This window comes from Neolamprologus brichardi, chromosome 8, assembly GCF_056152115.1.
Source record: "Neolamprologus brichardi isolate AB-2024 chromosome 8, ASM5615211v1, whole genome shotgun sequence".
Classification (NCBI taxonomy): domain Eukaryota; kingdom Metazoa; phylum Chordata; class Actinopteri; order Cichliformes; family Cichlidae; genus Neolamprologus; species Neolamprologus brichardi.
Genome location: NC_142111.1, coordinates 7,647,553 through 7,665,827, shown reverse-complemented (window position 1 = coordinate 7,665,827; position 18,275 = coordinate 7,647,553). Strand labels below are relative to the sequence as shown.

Genomic DNA, 18,275 nt, shown 5'->3' with positions numbered 1-18,275 from the left:
TTTGTTCTTGCAATGGGAAATTACCTGAACAACGGGCAGCCGAAGAGCAACAGGACGACCAGTTTTAAGATCAACTTCCTAACTGAGGTACAGCATGGATGTCTGTGCCTTCGACACGGTAAGCTCGAGTTCAGTGTTTAGTCGCTCATGCGCTTCTCCTTCTGTCTCTTAGCTAAGCACAACCAAAACAGTAGACGGGAAATCCACCTTTCTCCACATTTTGGCCAAGTCTTTGTGCCAACACTTCCCAGAGCTGCTCAGCTTTCCCAGAGACCTCACAACAGTGCCTCTGGCAGCTAAAGGTACAATGCTCTAAGTTAATAGTTAATATACAGTAGAATCAGGTGTGCTTCTTTTGCATATTTTATGCTGTTGTTACAGTTTGATTTGCATATTTCCTTTGAGTTTCAATGGGTTTGTTACCTCATCTCCAATATTTTCCCGTGACAGTGAACCAGAGGGCCATTACAACAGAGCTGAGTGACCTTCACTCCACCGTGCAGGACATCAGGGCGGCCTGTCAGAAGATCCAGTCTACCCCTGACGATCACTTCACTTCAGTCATGAGTGTACGATAAAACCCATCCACTTTCAAGGCTGGAGCCTATTCCAGCACACGCAGGGTATACAATGGGTAGTTTGCATGTTATCACAAAGCTGAAACAGTAGGAACGACACTCAGATTAATGTCATAGGGAGAACATGCACACAAAGGCCCAGGTGGGCAGCAGGGTTGAACCCTTATGCTGAGAGGTGACAGTGTTAACCACTGTTCCACCATGCACCCCTACAGTAAAATCTGTAAATAAATGAATGATGTTTACCAACGGTTAAGAGTTAAAGAGCCACTCTTGTGTCTTTGCAGTTCCAGCTTAGCAAAGGAATCACTTGGCTAGCCCTGTCCAGTTTTCATCGACTACAAGCACTCTGATGTTTACTACCATACAGGTTATAATATAAGTGTAAAAAATATTATAAAAGCTCAGGAAAAACTTAACAAAATCAGCTGGTTTTGTTGTCTGGGTTCCATATTGTTGAAACAAGCGACATAATGACTTGCCCGCTTCGCACTGCTAAGCTAACCGTTTCCTGGTTGGGTATGATAATAACACAAACACAAATAATATGATAATGTTGCACTTCAACGGTCTAATTGACTACAAAGCTACTCATTCAAACTGTATCTGTCTGACATCTACAGCTATGGTTAGTTCATCATTTAATCCGAATTTAACAAGCAAGCTCCTCGGTCTGTGGGAGGAAAGCAGGGTATTTGGAGAAAAACAACAAAGAAACAATACGATACATTCCCTGTGCTCGTGTTATTAGGTGTCAGTAACCAGAAGTATAAGAGGAAAGTCCAGACATATTTGTATGGACTCTCAATAGATATCAATAACATCTCCAAACCAGGACTACTTCAGTTAGTGTACAGGTAGTGGCACCTTGCTTTGCCTCAAACAATTTTGTAGCACCCATCCATTATTATGGAGGAGTGTAAATATAGAGACAAGAGAAATCAGGGCATCATGGCAGCATCACTAATTGTTTTCTAACTCTTCACCCAGTTGCACAATTCATCAAGAGCCCCTGTATATTTGTTAACGTCTGTGCCCACAGACTTTCCTGGAGAACAGCCACCCTGCGATCCAGTCTCTGGAATCTTTGCAGACCAGAGCCATGGAGGAGTTCTCCAAGGTGGCCTCCTACTTTGGAGAGGACAGCAAGTCCTCCAGCACAGAGACCTTCTTTGGCATTTTTTCAGAGTTCGTATCCAAGTTTGAGGTGAGTTATTACTCCACTGTTCTCTGTGTTGATAGATGAGCAAGGCTAAATTTGACTTGTTCCAGAAGGCGACAGTCATATTTTGGATATATTCAGCAGGCGTGTGACAGACTCAAACCTACTAAACAATGAGGCATTCACACAGACCGGCTGCCTGCAGCTATAAACTGATTAGGCTGCAAAGCGGCACTGTCTATGGAATAAATGAATGTGCTCTAAATCTGAAAATAATGGGGTAAAATGAGTATAAATAAGAGGAGATTATGGTTTTTCTTTTGCAGAGAGCTCTCAGTGAGATCCAGACTCCGGAAAACCCCAGAAGCCCCAGACTGTCTTCCCCTTTGGCCTGGTAGAAGCAAGAAATGCGGGCAGATGTCGGGCCAAACCGAAAAGGCCGGCTGGCTCAGTTTTCACTCTGCTCTCTGTAACCAAAGTGCCAAGATCACACACAGACACTCAAACCAACGGGAACAGAGACCACGTCATCTATAGCAAACACAATGGAAACGCGCTGTATCTGTATGTAGATAAACCACAAGTTAACGAGTGCCCCGTGTGCAGCAGTGCTATTACTTCAGGTGCTGGTAGAGCAGGACTATTCAGGTGTCCACAGATCAATAGGAACTCCACAGCACACACGCAATACTCCCGCCAGTTATTAACGTTATTTACATCTCTTTTTAATGCGCATTAATTGGTAAGTTTGTAAAGATTGTTAGAAGGAAGCCTTTCAAGGCCCTTGATTGCGATGCTGCATTAAAGTGAGGTTTAAGCAACGACAACAACTGGTATGACTATTTACATGTTTATTATACGACTATATAAAGTTTATATTTTCTATCAGATCATATTTGAAAATTGTAAAGACGAAGCATAAATGTAGGCTGATGACAGTTATCTGGACTCAAGATGACTGACAGGTGTAGTTCAGTGTTAGTGTTTGATGGTGCGCTCACTGCCTCCCATACTGCAGGATATATTTTAAACATTCAGAAATAGTAGACGGTAGGAGTTTTTAAACTATTTATGTCCAAATTGTGAATCTAGAACATGAATTGTATGACTTGTAGTCATATTTATTTCCTTTACTGTGAATTTAAATGAAAATCATTTTTCTTTTCTCTTCTGATAGAGGCGAGTTAAAGTCACACACACCCAGCTCTGGTCCTAAAGTGTTGAGGATCTGATGTCTATGGAAGCAAAGCAAGGCCGTAAAGATTGTAGAAATTTACAAATTTAAGTTTTATTAATATTTAAATTTTTCTTCTTGTTATTATTATTATTATTATTATTATTATTATTATAAAATGTGTTAAAATAACTCAAGCCAAATGTCAAAACTCATCTTGCAGTGATAAAATCAAATTTGTCATTTGAACAAACAAACAAACAGATCTGAAGAGAATTCTTTGGCCTGCATCCTTTAAGGTTACATTGTTACTTATATCAGTCAAGTGTAAACACTCTACCATGACAGCTCGCAATCAATTTTTTGCCTTTGAATTGTTGCGTTGAAGACTTGGATGGAAATAAAACGGCAATAAGATGGAGTCTGACTGCTATCAGTTTGCGATTGAAGGGGGTCAAGCCAGCAATCAAATGAAATCTGTTGATGTCCAAATTCACATAAAATAAAAATTAACCACTTGTATTCCCAGTCCAGCCAGAAGCCCATAAATTCCTCCACCACTAGTGACGTAATTGCTGCAGGTTGGCGATTTAACTGCAAATCAAATAGGTGCTGGGCAACCTTACAGGAAGATAAACAGAATACAACCAATTGGCAAACTGTTGAGTTGAATTCCCTACTGCAAAGAGAAACCACACAGATGAGTTGCGTACACTGGCGTAGACTGACTCAGAGTCAGTGTAACATGCAATCTGTCTGCGTTTATAAATTAGATGCAGACTGCAATTGTTTGGAGACATGTTGCCTCCCACCAGGCAACCGGTCTCCAAACAATTGCAGTCTCCTTATGACTCCTCAGCAGCTGGTCACTGCAACTTACAATCCATTGCAACATGCGCATTGACTAACTGAGTAAATGCAGCCCATTTGCACCCAAACTAAAGCCTGTGAACATCCGCTAGTATTCATCCAGTATCACTGCTGTTCTCCCTGTGAGGACTTGGTGAAATCCACATTCATTTGCACATTTGTTTTGAGGATTGAGTGATGTTTTGCAAAAAATGCTGCACCTTTTACGGCCCGCCATCGGCACATCGTCAAATTCTGTAGTTTCAGAGCATGTGGGTGATTAGTGTCCTTTTTTGTTGTTGGCTGTACTCAAAGGTGAAAGCCAGCTTCATTGTGAAGCGTGAGCTGTTTGCTTCTGGCAAACGGCTAATGGTTGTGCACTTTGTGGAGCCTTTCTAGTGTTCTGAATGCATCTCTGCTCCAACAAGTGGGCGGCCTCTGGATGAATGCGCGTCAACAGGGGGAGCGGAGAGGAAAAACACACTGTAAATGGACATTTCCTGCGTTTCTGGTTGTCATGGTGATGTCATGACTCCTCTACAGTACAGTGTACCTGTAGCTGTGTTGTATTTCTGTTTATGAACTATTGAAATTGTAAATTCATTGTTTTTTGCTATGCACTGCTCATCATTTCTTTCTTTTTTAATTGTATTCCCCTGTCCTCCAAGTCCCAGTTCACTTTCTTATTCAAGAGTGTCACCAGGAAATTACCGTTTTATTTATTCTTAATGTATAGCTTTAGTCAGGCTCACGAGGTGACTGTGACCTTGTAAAAATAAATAAATAAAAATAAAAAATACACTCCTAGCTGCTACAGGTGTAGTAACAGTGTTTCTCGTCCCCGTCATTTGCATGTCGGTGCAGTTAATGTATAAAAGCTGTGCAGCTGGTAGCATTTACCCTCCCTGGATATTTAGGTTTAAATACACTTCTGTTAGTCTAGCTAGGTTAACTTATTGGTTCTCTTTTATAACTGTTTTATATGTTTTCATGAAAAGTTGCTAATGTTTTGTGATCATTTTACCTTTCTGTTTGCTTTCCGATGGAGGATATGTTTAAAATGTTTTAAATAAAAAAAAAAAATGCCTGAAAGTAACGCCGTTTGATTTATCTGTGCTTTCAGGTGATAGGTTTAGAGTGACCCACGTGTTGAACGCCCATTATTATCAGCTGATAGCAGATATATAAGTATCAACATAAATCAGTCCATGTGCAAATCTCTGCTGAATTCTAATCTGCAGTAAAAGGAAGAAAGCATATGAAGTATCATAAATCGACCTGCTGATATACAGCTGTTACTCTGGACGTGATAAAACACAGAGCAGCACCAGCAGCAGCACCTGACGCGACTGTGGAAACAGTAGCCTCTCCACTCTGCCTCCAGACTTTAGTCAATTTAAAATGTACTTTCATCTGAAAAGGGAACAACTTAGCAACAGTTTGGTTTTGTTAGCCCACGTAAAAACACTTCATCTGGTTGGTCTTTGGTGGCTTGATATTAGGGACGTGACAGCAGCGTGACGGAGGCTCTTGGTGCACTTACACCAGCTTTAATCCACTCCTCGTGAAGGTCTCCCAAGTTCTTGAATCGACTTTTTCCAACAATCCTCTCAGGGCTGCAGTCATCCCTGTTGCTTGTGCACCCTTTCCCCTTCCAGTCATCTTCCCATTAATATCCGCTGTGGCAGCACTCTGAAGGGTCAGGCTTTTGTGGTTTACCCTCCTCGTGGAAAGCGTGGATGGTCGTCATGTGAACAGCTCAGTCTACAGTCAACTGAAATATTTTAATGACCCAAATAATCTTATTTCAGTTTAACCTGATCGTTTTAGCATAATTGCATATAGCCCTTCAGTGGCAACAGGAAAAAGTGTTTATTGGTAACATTTTGTTAATGCAATTTAAAAAAAAAAAAAAAAAGATTTTTAATCAGTGACATTAGCAACTTTTTAAAATCATATTACAGGAATATTTTAACCCTCATTCTTTAAGGCTGTTACAGGACAAGAGTCGAGGCACAAGACAATCAACCTGGAGCAGAGTTAAATAGTTTCTTCATATACTTTATTTTCTTTGGAAAGGAAAGCATTCATATTACATGTTTTTCCCCCATATTTAAGCTCACCAGACAGCATACATATAAAACTATGGAACTTAAAAATGCAGCATCATTATCATCATTTCTAGTTTAATGGCATTTGTTTGTTCTCTCAACGCACAAGGATAAGGCAGCAAGGTACAAGAGTGCACAGAGAGAGAAAGGAGGGGATCATAATGCTTAGATTGTCTCTGAAAAACACAACTCGACTTCTTTTCAGGGCAACTGCAGCATCCAAGACCTTCTCACCTGGTACTATGTTGGGTCAGCTCTCTAAAAACCACAATCTGCATTTATCAGAGGCCAAAAAATAATAATAACAATAAAGCAAAGTTTACACAGAAAATACAACAAAGCCATTTAAAATTTAAAAAAATCCAAAAACAACAGACCGGGCAAAAATCTAACACCACATCACTACTGAGATATCACAACACCGTGTTCACTCAGCTCAGTGGGAAAGACAGAGAGAGAGGGAAAAAAACCCAAGCCCTCTATAACCGAGTTCACTAGAAAACCACTCAATGAGTCTGGCCTGCGCTCAAGTGCAAAATCAGCTCTTTATGCATCTTTCTGCTCAGGGTGATGTTTCACTACATTCGCTCACGCTCAGCCCCGCTGTGTGTAATGCCCTGGCGAACGCCGGAGAGCACACTAAGATAGACTGGAGAAACAGAAAGGCAAAAAATACTGACTGCATTCAGGCTGGGAGGGTCAGGTCGACCCCTGCTACGTCTGCTTAGAAAACCCAAAACACATTTAAATACACAACTTCTGCAGAACAATGCAGAAGCGCACAGTTTCTTATCGGACACGGCCTGAAACATACCCGCTACCGACACAGCTTCTTAGAAATACTGTGGTACTAGAAGGGAATACCCCCCCTCCTCTATACAGTAAATGCGTATTTCATAGTTCTGGGAGAAACCGATAAGGCATGGTGCATATTTAAAGACTGCATTAAAGATGTCAAGCCACTAGGGAATGTATTTTTGCTTTAAATTGGTAAATAAATACAGGCAGGAGGAAAAAGAAATAAAAGTATGGGTTTCCATATAAAGGGGGAGAAAAGGGAAAGTTAAGTGTTTGAGACGACTGGAAACCTGCAGTCACAGCTACACTTCAACTGTTTTGGTTTCTATTCCATCCACCTTTTAAAAATGCAACTTATTTATTTCTTGATCTAAGGCCATGTTCAACACTGAAAAATACTCACACACAGAAAAACCCCACCTTACACCAAATACAACTGGGTCCTATCAGTCCGTAGTTTGGCAACCGCCCCACATTACCCCACCGTGCTTTTATATTGCCGTAACACCGTCTCTAACAGCAGTGCTGATCCAACATCTGCCCTTCGTTTCTGCTACGCTCTTCTTTGACGATTGTCTGGAGCTTGATCTGCAGGGAGTGCGGTGTAAAGACAGAGGGGCCGGTACATGTCGCAGGGTGAAGGCTTTGTATCACGAGTCTCCCTGCAAAAATCACATCTGGCAACATCATGGAGGTCGAAAAGACTGTCGGGAAGCGAGTGCCGATGACGGCTGAGACACACGAACTGCACTAAACAACAGTAGAAACAGTGGAAAACACCAATTGCATGTGGACGCTACCTCTGTTGTCAGACTATAAACCAAAAATTTGGCATTTACATGACTATCACTCCTAGATTTCCTAGCACACTGTTTCACACATATGAATTAAATTAAAAACAGAATGAAGCAAAGGAGCTGGGGGTTGCAAAGTGGCTTGCGTGTGAGATCCTTTAGCTGATGTGAGCTGGGATCAGCTCAGTTCTGTGAATTTATAGTGATGTTTTACCCCTTTTAGCTTAAAGATGTGTTATATAATCAATAACTATACTGACTGTGAGCTGTAGTTATGGCATTTATAAAAGTGAAGACAACCAGTAGTAACGCTCTAAGACAAATTGCCACTCATCTAGTTTACCGCCTATAATAATGTGATGTTAAAATGTGTGTGTAGTAGTGGGTATAAATACTAATAGAGCTCGCATATAATAAACTAGCATGTCAAAGATTAATCATGTGACTGGAGAAATGTTTTATGTATTTTGCTGACAGGAAGCTGTTTGACCTCCATGATGGCCACCATTAGTTTGTTGTCCTTCATGACCAGGCACAGTTGGAGAAGTTCATCTTTTATACGAGGGCTGCAGATATGGGCAGGCGCCTCCTTATAGGACAGTGCTCTCGCTCTCCAGGTCACAGTCTTTAGGAAGAGGCGGCGAGGAGGAGAAGGCGGTGGCAGTCGGCAGCTGCTGGTCTACTGCCGTGAGGTCAGGGGCCAAAGCTCGACTCAAACCTTTGAAAGGAATCACCGGATCTACAAAGCGGGACACATCATGGAAGACAGATTAGTTGTGGTGAGGAAACACGTAAGCTTAGTCACAATAGCAAATAATCTTTAGATAAAAGGAGATGTGTGATGTAACAGCTGAAGCAGATAATTCCACTTACTGTTTATGTTAGCAAGGGACTGCAAATGGGTTTCCCATGCACATAGGAATTCATATAAAATGCTACATAAATGTCCCAAAAAGATAAATGCCCACATGACAAACAGCAGCCATAATGGCAAACACGTGCCCGATGTATGAAAACACTTAAAGCTGCTGCAGAGCAGTCAAACTGTGTCATATTTTCCGCAGATTAAAACTAAACTGGAGCAGAGGTTTGGCAAGTGAGGAGTTCTCCAGCCAGCAGGTGGCGCTGTGCAACAGAGACTGACGAGCAGCAGTGCAACAAACCAGTGGAAGCAGAGAGAAAATGTAAAGTTCGGAGAGATGTTTCTGTTTCATTTTAGCTAGAAAGCTCATTTGCATTTGAATGCAATTAATAAAACTAGGGCATTACACTGTTTTGGGGGTGGGTGGAGGGGTGGACATGATTCTGAATACTGGAAACACAAACATGCATGTTAGAGGTGCACATGAGTTAAAAAAATACAAAAAAGGGGCAACCAGCTTAAAAACTCCACAACACAGATCACTTCATATTTCTGAAAATCTGAACGGAGTTTCCCGGACAGTGAAGGGTTTGAAAGCCTCGCTAAGAGCTGATCAGAGTTTCAAACCCTTTTGTTTGTGATTACACAGTGACAGCCGATGAAAATGACTCGTGAGCAATGACAGCTCTGATGCCAGACTGCCGTATTACCTGTAGTGAGACATCCACTTCTGGAAACATGTTTTTGAGAAGCAGTGGAAGATAAAGTGAACAGTTTAATCGAGTCCATCAGTGTGAAGCTCTCAGGTGTCTTTCCGTGTTAATGGAAAAAACACAACATTTTTAAAGTTAGTGCACAAACATAAGCCAAAAAATTCAGTGGAAAGATTTTAATGATTCGTGTTTCACCTTCAGGTATTTCTTTACATATTGGAGTAGCTAGCAAAGTCTGTATGGTACAGAAGAAGAGGACATTAATCCAAATGTGTCTCAATGACTCGAATGAATGGCCCACTATAAGTAGGTAAAGATCAGTGAGGCTATATTCCCTCTATACTTTGCAACTCAACTGATGAATTGAAGTTTGAGTGTTTAAAAACACAACATTTTCTTCTTTTTTTTTTTTAAAGATCTCAAGAGGAACAAATATTATCTGCTGATTTCTTCCTCATCATTAGACTGGAAGCAGCAACTGTATCAAATATCTGCTTTTCACATCAGAAGTGGGTTTCTCACTAAAATCCATCACACATCATGGGACAGTCGTGCATCAAAGCTGGTTTAAAAAAAAAGGACGTGAAAGAGCCGGCAGGCTGTGATGATGATATATATTTAAAAGAAAAAAAAAGTGCTACTGCAAGTGTCAATTATCAACAAACCTCACAAGTGTGTCTTTAACCTGCAGAGGTATTACAGTGAAGAGTGTTAGAATTACAGTACATTAGTATTAGGTTAGTAATGACACTATTACACACACTTCACATAAGAAACGGTACCCACCCATCATCTTGGTGCAGATCCCGTTGGTCTCATTGGTCACTGTGGTGGGTTGGGGCGGCGGGGGGATGTTGGGTCTGTTCCGTGGTTTGGGGACAGGCCGCGGCCGGGGAAGCGAGCCCGACTGGTAGGGAGATGGAGATGGGGATGGAGGGGTAACTGCATCCTGGCAGGGTGGAGGGGTGTCTGGAGGGGTTGGGGTTCCTGGGGGTGAGGGGTCGGCGCTGTGCTGGTCCCCGCTGGACTGGCCGAAGGATGTGGGCTGCACAGAGGGATTGGCCTGCGTCGGAGGTTCTGGGGGTGGATGGCTCGGCGCCTGGATCGGGGGCTGGTTACTCGAATGGCGCCGATGTGTGGCACTTGGATGTGAGGTGGGGGAGGTTGCAGAGGTGGACGAATGGCTAGACAGGGGTCTGGGGGTGGAACTGAAAGTCTGGGAGGAGACGGAGGATGAGGAGTGGTTTACAGAATTACAGGGCTGACTGGGTGGAGGGTTTGTGGGTTTGGGAGGAGCAGGAGCCTGCTTCTTGGTACCTGGAAGCAAAAGGTAAACTGCCATTATTGGTGGGAAACATAAATAAAAGTCCCAAAGTATACATACGATGTCCATCTGTATAAGAAAATCTAGGCCCCAGTCCCACAGGCCTAGACACCTTCTGCCAACCACAGGTCACGAGGGAAAGACGTGTATTCCCTGATCAATTGTGAGTAGCTGCTGGAACCTGAAGTGACCATTAGAGGAACTGTAATTTTTTGGGACTTGGGTACTGGATTAATTTTTCACTAGCCATCAATGTCATACCATCTCCAAGAGCCATGCAAACAGTGATGGTCCCACCCTAAAGTCTGTTTGCATGGGTCTGGCTATTCAGAGGGAGGAATTATGGGAATTCAACCCATGCAGAAGCTGTATCGATGTCCTAAACATATTTAGATCTTTATTTAATTAGTATTTCTAAGCAATGAATGACTGACTTATTGCACCACTTTAGGGTGTAGATTCTTACCTCTGCGCATCATATGTGGACTGGGCCCCATGGATCCAGCCACAGGGGTTCCAGTGCCCAGCTGGCCGGCAGCCTGGCTGCCTCCTCCAGAGCCATTCCTCTGGAGCGCAGGGGTTGGGGTGGAGTCACGTAGCTTTGGGCTGCTTAAGAGAAAGAACACACACACACCAAAAAAAAAGAAAAAGAAAGAAGAAGCTTTAAACCATCAAGTTGGCCGAAACTGAGTAGCACATATGCAACAGGATCCAGCCTTGAATGTTTTTAAGAGCTATTAAAGTAGAACCAGATTATTTTAGTAGTAGCAAACCCCTCTCATGTGCTGCATAGTATGTGCCACAAATATAATCTGGGAGGCTCATCTAAATTTGCTTTCCCAGTGGAGTCTGTAGAGCCAAAAATGCTGAACTGAATAGTGTCATCTGTCTGAAAATGAATGTTGTCTTTTCAGCAACTAAATCAAAGACACTCGTTCAGTCTTTGCATAACAGGCGCCAATGTCCAGGCTTTTCAAAGCAGTTTGAGCCAGTTAGTGTGAGTTTCCTGCTGATTCTAGTGATTTGGGGAGGAAAGCAGAGGGATGGGAAGTCAAGAGGCCCTGAGAGCGACTGTTAGTGGAATGACAGAGGCCATTGTTGTGCCATTTCAGTGGGCTGACTTTAGAGTCGTCTGCATAGCTGCAACTGGTGGTGGCGTAAGAAAACTTGTGGTTTTGTTAGAGAAACCACCAGCTGATCTAAGGTGACCAAGAGAAGAGCTGATGTCTGTGAGGTGCCAGTGAGCCATGCATTAATAAACCTCTCCACTTTATGCAACTAATCAGATTGACGTTGTGTGTTTACCGACAATTCACTAATGTCTTCCTGCAGTTTGAACCCTGAAAACATAAAAGCATGCATGTGTGCTTGTAAGGCATGCTACGTTTTTGCCACCAGCAGCAGAGATGCAGGGAAACACCTCTTACCTGAGCTCCTCTGTGTGCTGGGCTAGAAGCTGCTGAGCAGCTGCAAGAGCAGCAAGACCCTGTGCCAAACTTTGCTGGAAAGGATCAGACCCTGAACCCCCAGGTGAAGCTTGTGACTGGGGCTCAGCCGAGGCCTGGGGAACCTGCCCAGCCCCGTGTCCCTGAGCCTCCACGGGGGGTAAAGGAGGCTGGAAAGCAGGTGAAGTGTGCTGCTTTCTACCTAAAGTGTTACTGCCTCTACGAAGGGTGTGGTCCGAGTGCTTGTTAGTGGTACTACACAGGGATAGCAGGGAGACGGTGAAGGAGAGAAACAAAAACCACCAAAAGAGATTCATGATTAGGGCAGAATCACCACAGCATAACGAGAAAAGTGACCGGATTATTTACACCAACATTATCTAGAAGCATAAGAAAGCAGCTGGATTAAAAGGCACAAATGAATCAGAGTGAACAGCGAGCAACTTCTGGAGGATTACTTGTCTTTGCGTCCTGCGTCGTTCTCTGGTCCCACCATGCTGCCAGGTCTCTTCCTTTCAATGGTGCCAGAGTCATAATCTAAGTGATTGTTGTGGTTGGATGCAGGTGTGGGCATCGCAAAAATGCCAGAAACATTGAACTCCACGTCTATAAAAACACAGTTAAGAAAAACAGGTTAAACTGTATAAAGAAAGAGTGCAGGTGGGTGTTATAGCGCCCCCTTTTGGTTAAATAAACAGCAAACGAACAATTTCACGTAAATTTAACGTTATTCACTGTAATGCACAGAATGTTCAACCAATTGCATTCTTTTCTTTAGGCTAGCTTGTGACCTGTGATAGAGGGAGAACCTAACTGAACAAGACCATGGAGGTCTCGAGTCGTTATCCAAGCTTGTTAGACTGAAACACAGAAAACAAGCCGAAAACACTCATTTTTATGTGTAAGAAGAAGCAGATGTTGCCAGATGACAGATGTTTACTTTGTTTATTCTGACACAAACATTAGCCTATTATTCAGTTTACATTAGGCTGGAATGCACCAAAAACCCTTCATAAGCTGCTCAAAAACACACAATTCAAATTTAACTGAACGAAATTAAGAATCAAAGATTTGCCTGAAAGTGTTTGTCTACAGACTGTGAAAGGAGTTTCCACAAACAGAGTCAGCAATTTACCAAAGTCCTTATTATTGTGAGGTGATAGCTCCCACTGTCTCATCATCCCTCTCTGTATGTGCACCAGAGATGCTCAATTATGGCAACACTAGTAATATATCATCTCTGCCTAAGATGCAGGCCCTCAACAGAGACTATAAGAGAGGCTTTAACTAACCTGCCTGTGCAACCCAGACAAATATGCAGCTGCCTCAGAACTTTACATACATCCAACATCAGTATGGATGTCATGGTATTTCTGGCTTTTCATGATTTTGTTAAACAGTTTTTTCCAGGGTGCAATGCACACCATCCATCCTTAATGACTTAAAAAAACAAGAATTGGGTGCACAAGTCTTTGGGATTTTCTGGAATCCACCAAAAGCACCTGGTCGAGGTGTGACTCTCTAAGGGAGAGTACACCAGATATTAGTGGGGGCGTGTGTGTTTATTTAACCCAGCATGTAAACTATTGTTACACATTAACAGTAAGAGGGAGTTTTACTTTCATTTAGTTCTTCAGTTCACTGGATTTGGTGAGTGTTTAAAGCAACCTTTATGTATATGACATTCAATAAAAGACATCTTCCAGCCAGCCTCTAAAGTACAAAAAACTGTTTGACCTTGGTCATCTTATCTCAGTCCCCTTTTACTCCTGATTATCGGCCTTGCAAGGCAATCAATATCAGCTGCCTTCCCCATGACTGCCTTATATACTGATAGGACTAATGGCTTCAAAGAAGGTAAATAAGGTCAGACTGAAAATAAGCAGCTATAGAGGAAACCCAAGACCTACCCTCAGGAAAGAACCAGTCAGCATGTTGGATAATGGGCTCAACAATGGCCACCACGTGCACAGAGGTAGCTGCAGCCATCTCAGCCAGACTCCTGGGTGTGCATACATAGATGTGCAAAAATTAGATGCTTTCTGACATAATGACGGATAAACTGAAATAAGCTTAAATAACAGACTATCGTTTCTACGTTTTCTTCACCACCCTAGACTAGGCTCTGACCTCCCAGACACTGTTACATCTCCCTTGTTTTAAACATAACTGACAAGTAAACTGCAACAGATTATTCTGTCTTGCCCGCTCACCCTTCAGTCTTGGCCCAGAGCAAATTGGGTCCCAGGACAATGGAAATGTTGCTAGGGGTCATTTTGTTCTGCTCGCTCTCCTGAGCCAGTTTGGCCAAAAACTTCACCAGATACCTAAAAGAAAACACGGAGGGCAGAGAGGTGAGAATAGTCTTGCGTGACAGACAAAAGCAAAATCAGTCCCTATGTAGGTTTCAGCAACTGACCTCAGGTTGTTTTTGTTGTTCTTTGGTAGTTTATCACATACAACCCAGAGCGCCTGGAGCCGTTTGTCTGGGTCTGACACACTAGAATGATAGAAGAAAGTAGATAAATAACAGCACAGCTCATTATTTGTGGAAGACATAAGAAGCCAAAAATATACATAAAAATATGTATTTCAAATCCACCAAAATAAAGCATTAAAATTTATTTATAGGTTTCACATGGCAAATTTAAAATTGCTTTTACTTTAATCAAATTCATTTGAGAGTTTTTGTCATCATTCTCACTTCTCACATTATACAGGAAACTTAAAGAAGCATATTAAAAACCTTTGATTGCATGTTTATTTATCAACTTTAGAAGTTTCCGTCCTTTATGCTGTGCAAAGATAGATTCAGCAGGACTATTAAGAGCCTTGCCTGGATGCCTGGATCCATTCATCATAAAGCTGGAAGGTCATTAGAGGTTCAGGGAGTTCCCTCAGGTAGGACTTTAGTGCTCCTGTAACCACACACGTGCACAATAGTTTTATTTAAAAACACTATTACAGGCAAAAATGTAGATGAAATAAAATCGAGCTGCTACGTCATTTATCAGTTAGAATTGTGAAGAGTGAAATTGACCTATCCCTGAGTTTGTCACTGAAATATGAAGAAGAAAATACAAAGTTTAAAAGAAACATTAATTATAATAAACAGCAAATATTTGCTTGCTTTTTAGATTTTGGTCCAAATTTTACACTAAGAGATACAACAGCTGAAGAACGGTGCCGGTTTGGAACGTACCAGCGACAGCGTGGGGGTCAGAGTAGAACTCCTCCAGCTGTGAAGTGGAACAGTCGAGCGCCGCCTTTAGCTTCTTTAACTTGGACGCCCCTGCTGCAATTCTGAATAGACCCTGACACACGCACGCACACACGCACGCACGCACACACAGACACACACACACACACAGAGTTACAGACGGACTCTGTATCCACTACGTATACTCCCTCTGCCAGCTGCACACAATGAAACCTTAAAGCAGGCAAACAAACACACCCACCAGTCACAGCATAGCGAGCTATTTACTTTGACACATAAACAAAGGCTGTCTTCACACCATAATGACACAGACTGCACTCACAGGGGAATGAATCGGGAAACAAATAATGTGCTTTGGAGTTAACACTTGCCCTTTTTCCTCCCTCCCTTTTTACACAATCACGGGGGAAACAAAACCTTCTGATTTATGGACAGGAGACGAGCACGTCCCAGCACATTGTATTCTAAATTTGTATCAGGGTGGAGACGTAAACATTTCGTGTCTATTCGCGTTCACCATAACATGGCGACCATTTCTCTGGAACAGCGTTACGGAAAATCATTTGCAATTTGCTCATCTCCTTAGATGTTCGTGTAAACAAACAATTAAAAGCTTAGTTTCAATTTTCTCAATGACCAGTCGAGCCGTTTATGTCACTTCTAATTAAAATGCCAGCATTACTTTCACTTCACTGGTTAAAACGAGTAGTAAAGTAAAAGCCAATAAGCTCATCAAACTAGATAAGAACTGATTTCTAAAACGAGCATCGACAACCTATCAAAAGCATTAAAAAGAGGCTGTACTAAAACCTCTTATAGAAATCAAACTTTGGCGGGAGCACACTGAGTAAAAGCAGAACAACATGGAAGTCTGTGCTTTCTTAAAGCGATCTGTCATCCCTGATAGGTTCCAGTCTGATAAAGAGCACAGAAACTCACCATAGTACGTGTTCACTGCGGTATGATGCTAATAAGATTGCTGTTCTTATTTATTTGGCTTAAGTGCAGCTGTTGACAAGACCGATCCCAAAATCCTCGCTCACTCTCACGAGCAGTGCGTCTACGTTTTTCCAATAATGTTCTTGAGTGGTTCAGATCATATTCAATTCAATTCAATTCAATTCAATTCAATTTTATTTATATAGCGCCAAATCACAACAAATGTCGCCTCAAGGCGCTTCATAGATACAGAGAAAAGCCCAACAATCATATGACCCCCTATGAGCAAGCACTTTGGCGACAGTGGGAAGGAAAAACTCCCTTTTAACAGGAAGAAACCTCCGGCAGAACCAGGCTCAGGGAGGGGCGGCCATCTGCTGCGACCGGTTGGGGTGAGAGAAGGAAGACAGGATAAAGACATGCTGTGGAAGAGAGACAGAGATTAATAACAGATACGATTCAATACAGAGAGGTCTGTTAATACATAGTGAGTGAGAAAGGTGACTGGAAAGGAAAAACTCAATGCATCATGGGAATCCCCCGGCAGCCTACATCTATTGCAGCATAACTAAGGGAGGATTCAGGGTCACCTGGTCCAGCCCTAACTATATGCTTTAGCAAAAAGGAAAGTTTTAAGCCTAATCTTAAAAGTAGAGATAGTGTCTGTCTCCCGAATCCAAACTGGAAGCTGGTTCCACAGAAGAGGGGCCTGAAAACTGAAGGCTCTCCCTCCCATTCTACTTTTAAATACTCTAGGAACAACAAGTAGGCCTGCAGAGCGAGAGCGAAGTGCTCTAATAGGGTAATATGGTACTACAAGGTCATTAAGATAAGATGGGGCCTGATTATTTAAGACCTTGTATGTGAGGAGCAGGATTTTGAATTCAATTCTGGATTTAACAGGAAGCCAATGAAGGGAAGCCAAAACAGGAGAAATATGCTCTCTCTTTCTAGTCCCTGTCAGTACTCTTGCTGCAGCATTTTGGATTAACTGAAGGCTTTTCAGTGAGTTTTTTGGACATCCTGATAATAATGAATTGCAGTAGTCCAGCCTGGAAGTAATAAATGCATGAACTAGTTTTTCAGCGTCACTCTGAGACAGGATATTTCTAATTTTAGAGATGTTGCGCAAATGGAAGAACGCAGTCTTACATATTTGTTTAATATGTGCGTTGAAGGACATATCCTGGTCAAAAATGACTCCAAGGTTCCTCACAGTGTTACTGGAGGCCAAGGTAATGCCATCCAGAGTAAGAATCTGGTTAGATACCAAATTTCTAAGCTTTTCAGCGCCGAGTACAATGACCTCAGTTTTATCTGAGTTGAGAAGCAGAAAGTTAGTGGCCATCCAAGTCTTTATGTCTTTAAGACACTCCTGCAGTTTAACTAATTGGTGTGTGTTATCTGGCTTCATGGACAGATAGAGCTGGGTGTCATCTGCATAGCAGTGAAAATGTATGCTATGTCTTCTAATGATGCTGCCTAGGGGAAGCATGTATAATGTAAACAGAATTGGTCCTAGCACTGAACCCTGTGGAACTCCATAATTAACCTCAGTGTGTGAAGAGGACTCTCCATTTACATGCACAAATTGGAGTCTATTAGATAGATATGATACAAACCACTGCAGTGCAATACCTGTAATACCTACAGCATGTTCTAATCGCTCTAATAGAATATTATGGTCAACAGTATCGAATGCTGCACTAAGGTCAAGAAGGACAAGCACAGAGATGAGTCCACTGTCAGAGGCCATAAGAAGATCATTTGTAACCTTCACTAAATCATATATCAGCACCTTTGAAGATCAACTGTCAAACAGTCGTAACACTTCCTGTGGTACTGCACGGGGCAGTTGTCTCATTATGCATGCTGCCACTTGGCAACCCTATGAGACAGCAAAGCACTAATTGCCGTAGTTATGCAGCTGATACATGCTACATGCTAGATGACAACTCCGTTATTGCACTATTCCCAACCGATATTAACAAATGGACGAGCACATTTTAAACAAGCAAAACAGCAACAAGACAAAAATGGAAATTCTTCTAAAGCTGCTTTGGGCTGCTCCCTTATACACTGTTCAACTGCCCCTTAAGGCAAATATCTAATCATAAGTCAGCAAATCGATTAATTTAGGCGCATAGACATGATTAAGATGACCCAGTTTAAGTGGCAGATGGGCTGGTCTGAGTATTTCAGAAATTGCTGATCTGCTGGCATTTTCCACCACAGTGCCACAAGTCGAATGACACAACCATGCTAACAGAGAAGCAACAGTAACTCAAATAACCACTCATTACAAC

The 18,275-nt window shown here is 42.2% G+C and overlaps 2 protein-coding genes across 11 annotated transcripts in view; one reads left to right on the top strand and one right to left on the bottom strand.

The window, feature by feature from the left end:
• Window positions 1-4,848, top strand: part of grid2ipb (glutamate receptor, ionotropic, delta 2 (Grid2) interacting protein, b) — a 38,837-nt gene extending 33,989 nt beyond the window's left edge. For all 5 annotated transcript variants that reach the window (XM_087845358.1, XM_087845357.1, XM_006800909.3 and 2 more), the window contains 5 exons: window positions 1-87; window positions 173-302; window positions 451-569; window positions 1,621-1,785; window positions 2,067-4,848. In XM_087845358.1, coding sequence (XP_087701484.1) covers window positions 1-87; window positions 173-302; window positions 451-569; window positions 1,621-1,785; window positions 2,067-2,138 — 573 coding nt within the window. In that variant the 3' untranslated portion in view covers window positions 2,139-4,848. The remainder of the gene's footprint in view (window positions 88-172; window positions 303-450; window positions 570-1,620; window positions 1,786-2,066) is intronic.
• Window positions 4,849-5,803: 955 nt separating this feature from the next.
• arhgap17a (Rho GTPase activating protein 17a) overlaps window positions 5,804-18,275 on the bottom strand; it is a 33,823-nt gene continuing 21,351 nt past the window's right edge. For 2 of the 6 annotated variants that reach the window (XM_006800905.3, XM_006800906.3), the window contains 10 exons: window positions 15,013-15,124; window positions 14,647-14,728; window positions 14,230-14,310; window positions 14,024-14,137; window positions 13,721-13,812; window positions 12,269-12,416; window positions 11,793-12,065; window positions 10,832-10,974; window positions 9,828-10,358; window positions 5,804-8,205 (listed from right to left, as the gene is read on the bottom strand). In XM_006800905.3, the coding sequence (XP_006800968.2) occupies window positions 8,057-8,205; window positions 9,828-10,358; window positions 10,832-10,974; window positions 11,793-12,065; window positions 12,269-12,416; window positions 13,721-13,812; window positions 14,024-14,137; window positions 14,230-14,310; window positions 14,647-14,728; window positions 15,013-15,124 (1,725 nt within the window). In that variant the 3' untranslated portion in view covers window positions 5,804-8,056. Of the gene's footprint in view, window positions 8,206-9,706; window positions 9,727-9,827; window positions 10,359-10,831; window positions 10,975-11,792; window positions 12,066-12,268; window positions 12,417-13,720; window positions 13,813-14,023; window positions 14,138-14,229; window positions 14,311-14,646; window positions 14,729-15,012; window positions 15,125-18,275 lie in introns of all 6 variants that reach the window. The other 4 variants (XM_087845356.1, XM_035912147.2, XM_006800907.3 and 1 more) reach the window with 4 other exon arrangements.